Below are 13,370 nucleotides of genomic sequence, written 5' to 3'. Positions count from 1 at the left end.
GAATGCCAAGTACGTCAAGTTGTAGCTGCGCGTTGACGTCACTCTCTCTCACCCACAGCAGCTGCCGGCTCTTCCTAACACACCTAGGTGGTGTTGCTCCTCCGCCCGCTCACAACTTATGTTTTTCCTCGCTTTACCCTCTGCACCACCCGCAACGTTTGATCACACGTCGAGTGAAAACACTAGAGAGTTTTACTCTCCAACCGCGCCTCCCCGGGGATGCGTTCTAGCGGTGAAGGGGATAACCGGGAAATTCTTACAACATATAACGAGCTCACTAAACATTTCTACCTGTCTAAAAGGATTTTTCCTCCACCTCACAAAAATCTAACCCGGCCCCAAGCACTTACATTAAGGCTTTTGCAAACGCGGATGTACCCTACTTTGAAAATGTTACACATCATGTACCCTGACCTATATCCAAGTAATCTTTGTCCACATTGTGGGGAAATAGCTTCATTAGAACACATGGTCTGGCAGTGCACCAAATTCGCTCATTTATCGCACATCACCTCTGCCAGATGGGAGGCGGCAATCCGCAGCTCATCCTTGGCAGATCAGCTCAGGGCTGTCCACCAAGCCCACGAGGCGGCTGAGGAGCTTGGCATCTCAGTCCCCACGTGGGAGCTGCCCGCAACACAGTGATCTGTGTTTTGGAGGACCAAATAAAAGTTTATCCAATCCAATTTTACTGCTGGGGGCGTAAGCTCTTGGGGCGCCACGGGCTTGGGGGCGCGCGGCGTTGCGTACCGAACCCCCACCCACCGAGAATGCCTTTTAGCGGGGCACATGCAAACGTGAGCCGCACGAAAGACACAAGCGCTCGCAGCGCCATAGCGTCTTGTCACGTAAGCATTTTCTAATTATTTTACAATATAAAACGTTGAATTAAACGTACATGATGATATGAAGTGAATTACTAACAATAAATAATTTTTAAATAATCTTACTGTTATCAACCCGAAACAATTTTTGCATGTGCCGCAGTTGCGACTGAATCCGGTACTGCCGATGCCAAGCTATCCAGACGGCCTGTCGTAGTCCGACAAGCGCGACAAAAGAACTATGGCGTAACGTGTAATTCTGATGATTGATATGTGGGGTTTAACGTCCCAAAACCACTATATGATTATAAGAGACGCCGTAGTGGAGGGCTCCGGAAATTTAGACCACCTGGGGTTCTTTAACGTGCACCCAAATCTGAGTACACGGGCCTACAACATTTCCGCCTCCATCGGAAATGCAGCCGCCGCAGCCGGGATTCGAACCCGCGCCCTGCGGGTCAGCAGCCGAGTACCTTAGCCACTAGACAACGTGTAATTCTGTGTAAACGACTTACACAAATAAGACATTTAGTTATCAGTGTTGTCTGTTCCCGCGAGAGTTCGTGCGACCGTTGCGTTGTCGGCGCTGCAGCGGCGAACTGCGCGAGCAACAAATCGAGGTGGTCCCGAAGGCTCTGGGCAACCACGTTTCTCAGCAACACCGCCGATAAGTTGCGAGCGATGGCGGCCCCTCTGAAGCCATCTCCAAAAGGATCCACGGCCAGCACCTCACGTAACAGAAAAATGTCAACCTCGTGCGTGAAGTAAAACCTTGCGCTGCACTGCTTCGCTGGAGGCGGCATCTTGGAAGGCGGCCAATTTATGCTGTCTGAGATTTGGCGCCTTTGTGCTACAGTGTTCTAAAAGTACGGGTTAGAACCCCAGCATCGAAAGAAAATAGTTTGTTATTATATTCATGCTGAAGATATTATCGGGTCTGGCCAGTCACTCGTGGCGCTGAAAGCAGCGCAGTAGCTGGGCCGCAGGGCCCTACGGGAGTGTAAGCTCTTTATGTAAGTATGGTGATTTATGGTGAAGGTGAGTGACATCACGGGTAACATGAGCGGCAGCATGTGTGCCAGGGCAGCTTATCTCCGCTAGGAGGCCAGTGGTGGCAGCGTTGTTTATGGCCGCGTGAACGCACGGCCCCAGCGATCTAGCGACGCATGTGCTTGAGGTATCGCGCATGCGCAATAGCGCCGCCCCAAAGTCATGGGTACGCAAGTCGCTTGGGTAGACAGCACTAAAACTCTCAACCCTTTCGACTAATTTTTCTGCGACGAATTTTACACGAAACCCAACCCACCTCGTGTGTCTTTGCGTTTCACTTGAAACAGTTCTTTCAGCACCCGCGTCGACGCCCGTTCCAGCCGGGTCAATAGCGCACACACCGCTGTTGCTTCGCTTATCATTATGGTTCCCTTCGGGGAGATGATTCATGATGTTTTCTTTGTTTCATCCTGCTTTATTCCCTTGTTTCCCTCTTTCAATCTGTTTTGTGTTCATTGTTTTTTTTGTTTTTGTCTTTCTATACCCGGTCGAAGAGAAATGCATATGATTGGTTGTCGATGTTGTGTGAATGCGTGCCTACGGCATCGAGCCTATTGAGGCGCTGGTGCGCGAACGTTAGGTCGTGTGCTTATATCCATGCAAGACAAAGTTGGCGGTACATGACCTCTATAAAATAGCACATGACCTCTATAAAAGATCAGATTACCACATCACCTACGGCTAATTTCTGAAGATGCCTCCATCGAGACAGAATCAAATAATTTGCTGAAAAACGGTGCTTGTAGATGCGCATGACGCATGTGGCCTATGCACCTTCGAGTGCGGCGTTTCTGTTTCCGGAAATTGCTGTTTTTGTTTATTGTGTTTTTTGCGCGCATGAGGACACTACCACATATACCTGTAACTCATAGGAACCTTCGCTTAAAAAGCTTGCTCGCATGAGCAACTAGTCCCGTTTCAAGGCAGCATATTGGGCCTCAATGATCGACTGCCACAATCATGTAGGAAATAGGCCATGTACGATGGTTGCGCCAATGGCAGTAAGCATAAAGTCATTGCTACTACAAGCGTGCACCCACCTTCTTTGCAGGGCCTTTCTGGCCAGCGGTGACTAACGACGGCCTGTGCGGTAGCAGCCAGCTGCGCAGGGCACCCTGTTCATCGGAGAGCGGCTCGGACCTTAACGACGACTTGCAGCTCGGGGAGCTCGGCGGCTGCCCGGAGTTTGTGTTGCCACTTCGTGATGCCCTCTCCGAGGAAGTCGGAGTGCTGCTTGTCGTGGGATAGGCGGAGAACGATGCCGGCAACGGGCGATGCGCTGAGAGCAGAGACAGCGTCGACTGCGGCGCATTGTCGACAGGAGCCAAAGACTGCCTAGAGTCATCTGGAAGGTTGACAAGGGCAAAGTTTCGGGTCTAAAACAGTAATTGTGCAGAGCACCTCAAAATGTGCCACCGTGTTCCATGACACTCCCAGCAATCTAGATGCATGTGCACTCCCACAAACTCTCTCTCTCTCTCTCTCTCTCTCTCTCTCTCTCTCACACACACACACACACACACACGTACACACACACACACGCAAGCGCACCTGAACATACACACACACGTCAGACGTACGCACACACATGCGTGCGCACGCACGCAATGATACCTTCTTTTTCTCTTCTCTGTTCGTCATCCCTCTAAAAAAAAAAGGAAATTCGGACTGTAAGATGACCGCCTTTACCACTCGTGGGAGCGCCAAAACGTGTTTATATGATACTACAACCTGGCACACTAAGAGCAGAAGGTGCAAGTCTGTCTTGCACTTCCAGCCAGTTAACTATTCGAGCTTAGATTTCAATCTAATACCACACTTTAGGGACGTACAATCCATAAAAGTAATATTAGTATACATTATATTTTCTAATTTTCCGCTGTTGCTCTATCTATCTATCTATCTATCTATCTATCTATCTATCTATCTATCTATCTATCAAGCCGATCCGACTTTTGATTTGATTGATATGTGGGGTTTAACGTCCCAAAACCACCATGTGATTATGAGAGACGCCGAGTGGAGGGCTCCGGAAATTTCGACCACCTGGGGTTCTTTAACGTGCACCCAAATCTGAGCACACGGGCCTACACCATTTCCGCCTCCATCGGAAATGCAGCCGCCGCAGCCGGGATTCGAGCCCGCGACCTGCGGGTCAGCAGCCGAGTACCTTAGCCACTAGACCACCGCGGCGGGGCATCCGACTTTTAGCTCTCCTGGCCGTTTGAATTACGGGATCTATATCAAAATTGGCGTGGCATAACGTGAATATATGGCGAGCATAAGTGACTAGTCATAATATGAACATCATGACATGTATGTCATGAATGTCTTGATTTACATGTCATGGGCTTTCTTCTTCTGTGGTGGTTCCGTTCACATTACATATTGCAAAACTTGTATGGTATGACAAGAGTATACATGACGAACATAAGTTACCGGCCCTCACGTGCAAATCAAGACATCTGTGTTATGTGAGAACATGACTACATGCCACGCTCATGATGCGCTCGTGGTCGTTTCGTCGTTTCTCTTGCTTCACTTACACCAATGTTGGCATTACGTGATGTGAATGGATGATGAAGGTATATTACTCGTGCAAACATGATAATCATGACATGCGTTCCATGTAAAACATGACTACATGCCATGCTCATGATGCACTCGTGGTCATTTTGCTGGCTTCACGTACGCCTAATGTGGTAATAATACAGGACTTGCGTGGGTGACGAAGGTAGGTGATTGGTACAAACATGATAATCATTACAAGCGTCATATGTAAGAACATGACTACATGCAATGCTCATGATGCGCTCGTGGCCGTTTCCCTAGCTTCACATATACCATATTTCGTATTACGGGACGCGAACGGATTACGAAAGTACACAACACGTCCGAACATAATAATCATGACATTCGTGTCACGTAAACCATGACTAAATGGTACGCTCCTAGAGCACTCGCAGCAATTCCGCTAGCTTCACGTATATCAAATTTGGCGTTACGGGAAGTGACTGGATGGCGAAGGTATATGACTGGTGCAAATATGATAACCATGATATGCGTGTCATGTAAGAACATGACTACATACCGCGCTCATAGCGCGCTCGCAGCTGTTCCGCTGGCTTCGGGTATATTGAATTGGGTATCACGGGACCTGTATAGACGACAAAGATAAATGAAACGTCCAAACATGATAATCATGGCTTCCGTGTCGCGTAAAACATGACTAAATGCTACGCTCATAGCGCGCAAGCGGCCATTTCGCTAGCATCACATATACTAAATTTGGTATTACGTCACGTGAATGGACAACTGAGCTCATATGCCAGGCGCAAACATGATAATCATGATATGGAAATAATGTACGGCATCATTTACATCCGCCTCAAAATCTTGTGCTTATTTTAATGTGACAATTCAACCTTTTTTATTCGTGCTTCGCATATAGTTTTTTTCCACTGTACGTGGGATCTACCAATTTTTATCTATCTATCTATCTATCTATCTATCTATCTATCTATCTATCTATCTATCTATCTATCTATCTATCTGTCTGTCTATTTATCTATCGATCTATCTAGCCGCTTTCGTCTGTGTGCTCTCGTAATCACCCCCTTAACAAGATGAAAACTAAAATTAGTATGGGATGCAAAGATGCTTTGGTGAATATGAGTCACTGCTCATGAGATCAATAACGTTAATATCACGTCGCGTGCATCATTAAACCCTTTCTGCCAGACGCCATATACGGCACATACTCGCAGGTGGGTATGTGCCAAGTTGACTGACAGTTTATATCTATCCAAGAACGGCGAGAACAAGCATGAGCAATTTTAACGCGTTAGCAGTAGAAAAACGCTGACTTTGGCAGCCTTTAGCCAGCGAATGCAAATTATAAATTTCAGGGTAAAAGCAGTAATCAAATCTCAGTATTCTTTCTGGAAATTAAGTATTCTGCCATAGAGCCATGAAAGGTCTCGGATCTATTTTTCAAATAAACCGCAATGTTCGTGAAACGCCAATCTGCCTATCCATTTTTAAGAACATCATGTATATACTCCTGTGATACAGCTGTCACGTCTGGCTCACGCCAGTTGTAGTTAGGCGTCATGCGCTGGAGTTAGTTTATGTAGCAGCGTATAGGGCTACCATCCTCGTGAGCACCAGAGCTTCATACCAGCTAATCGCTTCTGGTGTTGATATTATTCATGTTGCTGTTGGCAACGTTATGCAACTGTATACAACTGCTTATATATAACATATGCGGTTGTTTAACTTATGTCTGTGGGTGCATTTGTACATAACTTTAATGCCGGTTCGCACGGTTTCGCTGAATAAAAATTACAACACTGCCAACTTCTATCCGTGTGCTTCACATAACCTCGATTCCCATGGAGAGTGGAATCTGCCGACTTATTTATTTTCTTTTTTTACACTCAATGTGCTCCACGAGCAACCCTGCATCTATGTCTTATGCTCTGCGTCTGATAACGTTCCCAGAGGCGTGGCAATTTTCGTGGAATCTTCTCAAAATGCGCTTCCAGCAGACGAACTGTCCAGTGTTAGGTAGCTTATCTGAAAATATTTTAACCCCACCGTGATGGTCTAGTGGCTAAGGTACTCGGCTGCTGACCCGCAGGTCACGGTATCGAATCCCGGCTGCGGCGGCTGAATTTTCGATGGAGGCGAAAAGGCTGTATGCCGACGCGCTCAGATTTAGGTGCACGTTAAAAAGCCTCATGTAGTCGAAATTTCCGGAGCCCTCCACTATGGCGTCTCTCATAATCCTATGGTGGTTTCGGGACGTTAAACCCCACATATCAGTCAATCTGAAAATCAAATACATGTTTAATAAGCGTAACAAGTGACGCTGCCCATCCCATCCAGGAGATTTCACAAGAAAGTTTTTTCTCCTGTGCTTTCGTTGCCTATCAAAATAATTCTTATGAGACGGTCCCAATAACCCCGTCTGGTCATGCGAGAAGATATATGGGTCATGTGTATTCATACTTGATAAGTGGATACGTGGCATAGGTGTCATATGAGAATTTCCGCTATGGTTGGCTTCACTGTCATGTTTTGTGAGCATGGGACAGTAGGGAGTAGTGACTGTCATGCGTTATCAGTGGATGAATGCTGTCACATTTCAACTGCTCTGCCATTTGGGAGTAGTCATGACTACTTCCCGCCGCGTTGGTGAGGCGGTTACAGTGCTCGGCTGCTGACCTAAAGGTGACGAGTTCGATTGCGGTCCCGTCAGTCGTAACATGGTTGAGGCGAAATGCTACAAGTCCGAGTAATGTATGATGTCAGTGCACGTTAAATACCAGCAGATAGTTGAAATTTTCGAAGCACCTCACGTCCCTCGCAACTGTATCGTACTTTTAGGACGTAAAACCACAACTATTAAAAATAGTTATTGAAATGTGCGCAGAGCTACAAAAGTACGCCATCCGAGTTTTTTTGTTGTTGTTTTATTTATGGCACGCTAACAAGTCTCCACTGTAATTGACACGTACAGACAACTTTTCGTCCGATCAATTCCATGTGATCTTATAATCTCTCAAGAAAGTGGTAAGCTCTAGGTTGTCTCACACCGGTTGCCACAGGGCAACAAGGTTGTTCTGTCGTCTCCTGCACTCATAGGTTGGTGAAATCACTAATGAGTCGATTCACTCGGATTCACTCAAACTCGGGTCGAGCCGTGAGTCTGAGTCTGAGTTTCGGGTGAGTAATATTTTCGTGAAAGTGAGACCGAGCGAGTCTGGGTGAAGAAAATTCTCGTGAGTGTGAGTCTGAGTGAGTTTGGCTGAGAAACATTTTGGGGAGTGTGAGTTCGAGTCAGTCGAAAGCGCAAATTATATTTCTGCGGTGAGGCTAAGTGTGTTCCACTTTCTTTTGCCGACATAAGGTCTTATCTAGTCATCTTCAGCGTTATTATCATCCTTACCTGGATTCACGTCTATATTCACGTCTACTCACAGGTTTTCAGAGCAGTGTGGTTCGCACACCAATTCAATAATTATTAGTAGGGGACGTGAATTATGTAGGGGAGTGTCTTGGTTTTTTCTCACGAACTCTTCCAGGTGAATTTCCGATTATTATTTTATGCTATCATCTCTTCCAAGAAAAACGAGTTCACTGGTTTGGAAGCTCTCAAAACTCGTTTTGGAAAATACTATTACAAATTGCACTAAGAAAGCACCAATTACGTGAAATATATGTGTTAAAAAGCATTTACACCATGGTAGAAGCTATTTCTAGGCAGACGAACTCAAGAGGTGACTCTCTCGCACTCACTCAGACTCGGATCAAGCCGTGAGTCTGAGTCTGAGTGAGTCCAGGTAAGTAAGGTTTTGGTGAGTTTAAGTCCCAGTGAGTTCGGCTGAAGAAAATTTTTGGGAATGTGAGGCCGAGTGAGTGCGACTCCGGAAAATGTTTGTGAGTCTGAGTCCGAGTGAGTTCAAAGCTCAAAATATATTACATGAGTGAGTTTCAGTCAGCTCCACAAGTTTTGCCGACCTATGCCTGCACTACTTCCTGGTCATATACAGCTCTAAACTGTGCCACAAGTCTGTTAACACATACCGTGGGTGTCTTGAGGACGAAGCGAATGTTCCACGACGCTTTGTTGAGGAGCCGCGATTCCGGTTTCTTTACCAACCGTCTCCAGCCGGCGATGTGACGTCGATGGACGTGCTTCAGCCTGAGGTTCCACTGCAGCGTCTAGAAGAGTCGGAGTAACTGTGCTTTCGATGTCGCTAACTGTGAGAGTACCGGAAGTGCCTGGGAGCCCACTTCTGCCTGGATTTGATTGTACAAGTTGTCTGCGCTGGGCCTCACGCTCCTGCTGCGCTATGCAGGACTGCGAACAAATCGACAGGTCACATTATAGCGGCGCAATAGATGGAGAAAGAAGCTTGCATAACGCAGGTTCCTCGGAAACATTTACCTTTATAGTTGTGGGAATACAGTGGTCTCCCGCATAAACACACCATGACCATAAGCGTGTTCAACTCTTCTTAAAAAATACGCCATCTGTGAATAATAAGGGGCTTCAGATTTTGCCCACCTACCTCCCAGCGCTACGAGGAAGCCAATGAGAGCAGCGAGGAATAGCTTGCAGAGATGTTCCCCATAAGGTACATAGCCGAGCAAGTAGTTGTTAAAGCTAAAACCCTAGAGCAATCATCGCATTCGAGAAGAAACCATCAGCGTCAACACGAGTGATGTAAATAAGTCAACTTGATCACAAACAGCGTCTGTAGCGACAAACCAGCACCATAGTTTTTTTTTAATATACGGAGGGGGAGTCAGAGCAGAACGCAAGGTCAGCGCATACATTGACCTAATATGGAGGGGGCAACACGACGAACATTTGACTCCATAAAAGGCAACCTTGCGCAGGCCTATAGGAATCACTGTCTGCGTCACGAAGTGCGCAAGAAAGACGAGAAACGCAAAGAAAAAATTTACACTCGTTTTTTTGTATTTTAAGATGCTGCTCAGGGGAAGTGCAGAAGACTGAGGCGCAAAAACATAACATGAAGCAGGAAGAGCAGGAGAGAAGACAGAACAGCGCCCACTACCAACTGTTTAATGACCGTCTAGGAAACGCACTAGTGCAGGGCGTTTCCTAGACAGTCATTAAACAGTTGGTAGTTGGCGCTGTTCTGTCTTCTCTCCTGCTCTTCCTGCTTCACGTTATGTTTTTTGCGCCTCAGTCTTCTGCACCAAGTATGCACCGATTAGCCCAAAAACAAGTCCTTTTGGAATTGCTGAGGGTAACTTGAGCAACTGCACTTGCAGCACGAATTTGAGGATAGCTTGAGAATTTCAAAATTACGTGAACAGTCATTCGTTTTCTTATGGCACGCTGATGAATGCACCGAAAGCCGAAGCCAAGCTAGCAATGGGAAGGTGATGCGCAGAACGCCGATATCGCTATCCCGTCCGACCCGCGATCACAAAGCTCTTGCGTCCTCCAAGTTACCGATACGAAACCCAAAATGGCAAATCTCATTGACAGCACCCACCAATATTGCTCCAGCTTCAGCATTCGTACTTGTGTGATTGTCAATTAAAAAGCAAATATTGCACATGACTGAGGCACCACAACAACATGCCATTATTCTGTATGTGTGGCTTTATGCTAGAGAAAGCATACATAAGTAATTCTAAGGACCATATCGTTTACCACGCTGTGCTCACAATGCAATGTTATGAAGAAAAGTGCAAATGATTCCAAGGCTTTAGTAATACGACGCGGTAGTGGCACCTGCCCGTCGCTTTGCGCTCTACACTTTATCGCCACTAAGACATGCACGCACGCCATCCTTAGTTTTCCAAGATAACTGCCAGATAGCGCTGGTGTCTAACGTGCCTCGATGCACTCGTTTGCCTTCGCTGTACGGATCGAGACACTCTAACGCAGCGCCTACAATTTCTTGCGCAGAATATCAAATAAACGTTTTGTTCAGTATCTCCAGACGCGATATTTTCGACGACATTTGCAGTGAAACATGCAGATACAGGGCCAATTTTTGCTTTGAGTAACTAAGTTTTGCCTTGCCCATAACTTGGTAATAGAGTAACTAAGTTTTGCCTTGCCCATAACTTGGTAATATAAAAAGAATGTGCATATATAACATACACCACATAGAAACCGATAGGATGTACAGCAAAGTAGCAACAATCCAAAGAAAATAGGTCATGATCTTACCAAAGTTGCAAATTGTTAACTACTTGAGTCACAGAATGAGCAGGGTTACAACCCGTAATGAATTTCGCATCTAAACTATCAATTTTTTGATTTACCATTCAACGCCAAACCATAATGAGCGCTTCCCTAAAGCTGTATCACGTAAGGCTGGTGCTGTGTAAGGCTCGCGTCTTATCAGCAAAGAAAAAAAAACTTCGCATGTATTAACATTACAGTGAAAATTATCTTTATGACGTGTGCTTGTATAACCCCGTAGGAGTGGGCATTCACTGTTCAGCAGTGCTCACATAGTTTGCTATCTTTAAAGATGATAGTCTTTCTTGGGATACTTGAACGCAGACATTTCGGTCTGTCTGTCTGTCACACGAATTAGCCACCAGGCTTGTCAGCACTTTGCGAACGCCGAGCCATCTTGAACTGGTGACTGCGTTTATACTTCTGAACATTATTGATGAAAAAGAAAACAATACACTTATCTGAGGCACTACATGAATACGTAAGTATTAGGTAGTGTGTTCTTTTACTATAATATACATAGATACGTAATTCGAAAGACCCATGTGTTTATTGAGCTGCGCTAAAAATGCGATGCGAATGTTACATAAGGGAGAACATGGTCCCAATTTCTATGATCCGATGCCACACTCTTAAAAATGAATGTCGGCATATTCACTTACTAAATACTAGCCATTCACTTGTCACATAAAGCACTAGCCTCTTAGTACGGGAAAGTAGTGAAATGCAGGTTAGTGAAAATTACTACCTAGTTAGTAAGCGAATAGAGCTGACTCGAGTGGTTAGTCGATTACCAAATTGTTAGTAACCCTTGCAAATAAAAATTAACGTCTATTTTGTGAAATGTTCATGCGCGTCGCTATATCGAAATCATTCTACTACAAAATTATAGGATAAAGAGCTAATTGACACGGCCCTCGTGAATACATAAAGGCTTCTAACTAGGTCATGGAACTATACTGTGGTAAATGCGCATCACAGCAATATGCTTATAAAGTATTGACTAGAAGATCATATGAGCAAATCAGATTCACGTATGATCATGCATACGTGAATCTCTTATGCAATGCTCGTATGGACTCATGTGAGCATATGATACGCTCGCATGAGTTATTATACTCAGATGATTATATGCTCATATGTGTATGAGAACTCATATGAACGGATCATGAGAACACGCATGCAAACGCATGCACAAGTTAATCTTCAAGACTTGGACATAACACATTTATACTGTACCAACAACTTGAAGGCTATATATACCCCTGCTTCAGGATCGCACACAACGTAAGGGTTAGCAGTCCCAGAATTTATAAGGTATTTGTTGTTTTCTACGCATCATGAAAGAGGTGACATCCCGAGTGATAGCGCTCGGCGAAACAGCGGTTTGACGTAGCGTGTCAGGTAGTCGACAGCAACTGTAATCCACAAACTGCCATATGGGGTCAATGGAAGAGGGCCGCATAAAGCTCAACGCCCATGCGTTCAAATGGCTTGGCAGTGCATGGAAGCGGCTAAAATGCGCCCGTTGCAGGTTAAGGTGTTCATTTGCGTCACTGGCAGTCAGTACTGCATTGCTCGAATTAGCGTGCCGAATTGTACATGCCGCGCCAATAATATCGATGGCCAAGGCGTTCACATGTTTTGAAGACCCCGGCGTAGCCACATTGTAGATCGTCGTGAACATACGTAGAATGGCCAGCAGCCAACGGCGGCCATCGGCAGCGTAGATGCGGCGATGAAGTAATTGATCGAGGATGGCAGAAGGGAAAGCTTGACGTCGGAGGACTTAATATACCAGAAGGTTGAATGTGCCGGATAGATATCGAAGAAGAGATGCGATCCACGGGTCACGACGTTCTTCGGTGGCAATGGAGTCGAGATCGAGAGATGACAAAGGCTGGACGTAAGTGTTTCCGCACACCGGATCTTGTGGTAAATGTGAGCGGGAGAGGGCGTCAGCGTCAGAGTGATTGCGTTCACAGCGGTATACGACGCGAATGTCGTACTCGTGGATGCGGAGTGTCCATCGCGCAAGGTGTCCAGAAGGGTCTTTGAACGTGTGATGATCGGTTACTTGATTGAACGGGTGAGCGTGTGAATACAGCCGGAACTTTCCAAGCGTCCACACCAGAGCCAGACACTCTTTTTTTGTGACGCTGTAATTAGCGACGGCTTTCGTCACAGTGCAGCTAGTGTAGGCTACGACGTATTCTGAATAGTCGGGCTTTCGTCGAGAGAGGACAGCACCTAGCCCGTGGGTCTTCACTTTGGTAGGGACCGTCGGGTTGAAGTGGCGAAGAATTCGCTACTTTCCGCAACGGTGGCGCCACCATGCTGCAACCGGCGAATGCCGTGATGCGGTGATAGTACAAAAACTTGCCTGCCGACAATGTGCCAGGCGTTGTTCGTCGTCATTCTGTCGCACAACTTCTTGCGCGTGCGAGAACTGAAGTATGATAGATTTTGTTTATGTAAGGTTGTGAAACCTTTCAGTTTCAATAATAGGCAAATAATACATTCTTTATTGTGAGGTGAGAAAAACGAATCCTCGGCCCACATCATAAACCTATAGCAGGCATTGCCACTTAGAAAAAAATGAACAGGGCAGAGCCAAGTGAAATTTTGAGGAGGAAGGATGTGTAGGAGAAGCGGACTCTGCCTCCAGTCGAACCGGAGAAAAAAAAACTCTTTGTTTGGTGTACAATGTTGATCTTGCTGCTAATATATTTGACCAAGTTATTCTTCAGGGACGA

The 13,370-nt window shown here is 45.9% G+C and overlaps 1 protein-coding gene across 1 annotated transcript in view; it reads right to left on the bottom strand.

Moving 5' to 3' along the window:
• LOC119161933 (uncharacterized) overlaps positions 1–13,370 on the bottom strand; it is a 116,883-nt gene that overhangs the window by 77,120 nt on the left and 26,393 nt on the right. The window contains exons 4-5 of the mRNA XM_075876755.1: positions 8,466–8,742; positions 2,915–3,219 (exon numbers count right to left, since the gene is read on the bottom strand). Of these exons, the coding sequence (XP_075732870.1) occupies positions 2,915–3,219; positions 8,466–8,742 (582 nt within the window). The remainder of the gene's footprint in view (positions 1–2,914; positions 3,220–8,465; positions 8,743–13,370) is intronic.

This window comes from Rhipicephalus microplus, chromosome X (genome assembly GCF_043290135.1).
Source record: "Rhipicephalus microplus isolate Deutch F79 chromosome X, USDA_Rmic, whole genome shotgun sequence".
Lineage (NCBI taxonomy): Eukaryota > Metazoa > Arthropoda > Arachnida > Ixodida > Ixodidae > Rhipicephalus > Rhipicephalus microplus.
The sequence above is the reverse complement of the archived record's forward strand: the minus strand, read 5'-3'. Positions and strand labels throughout refer to the sequence as shown.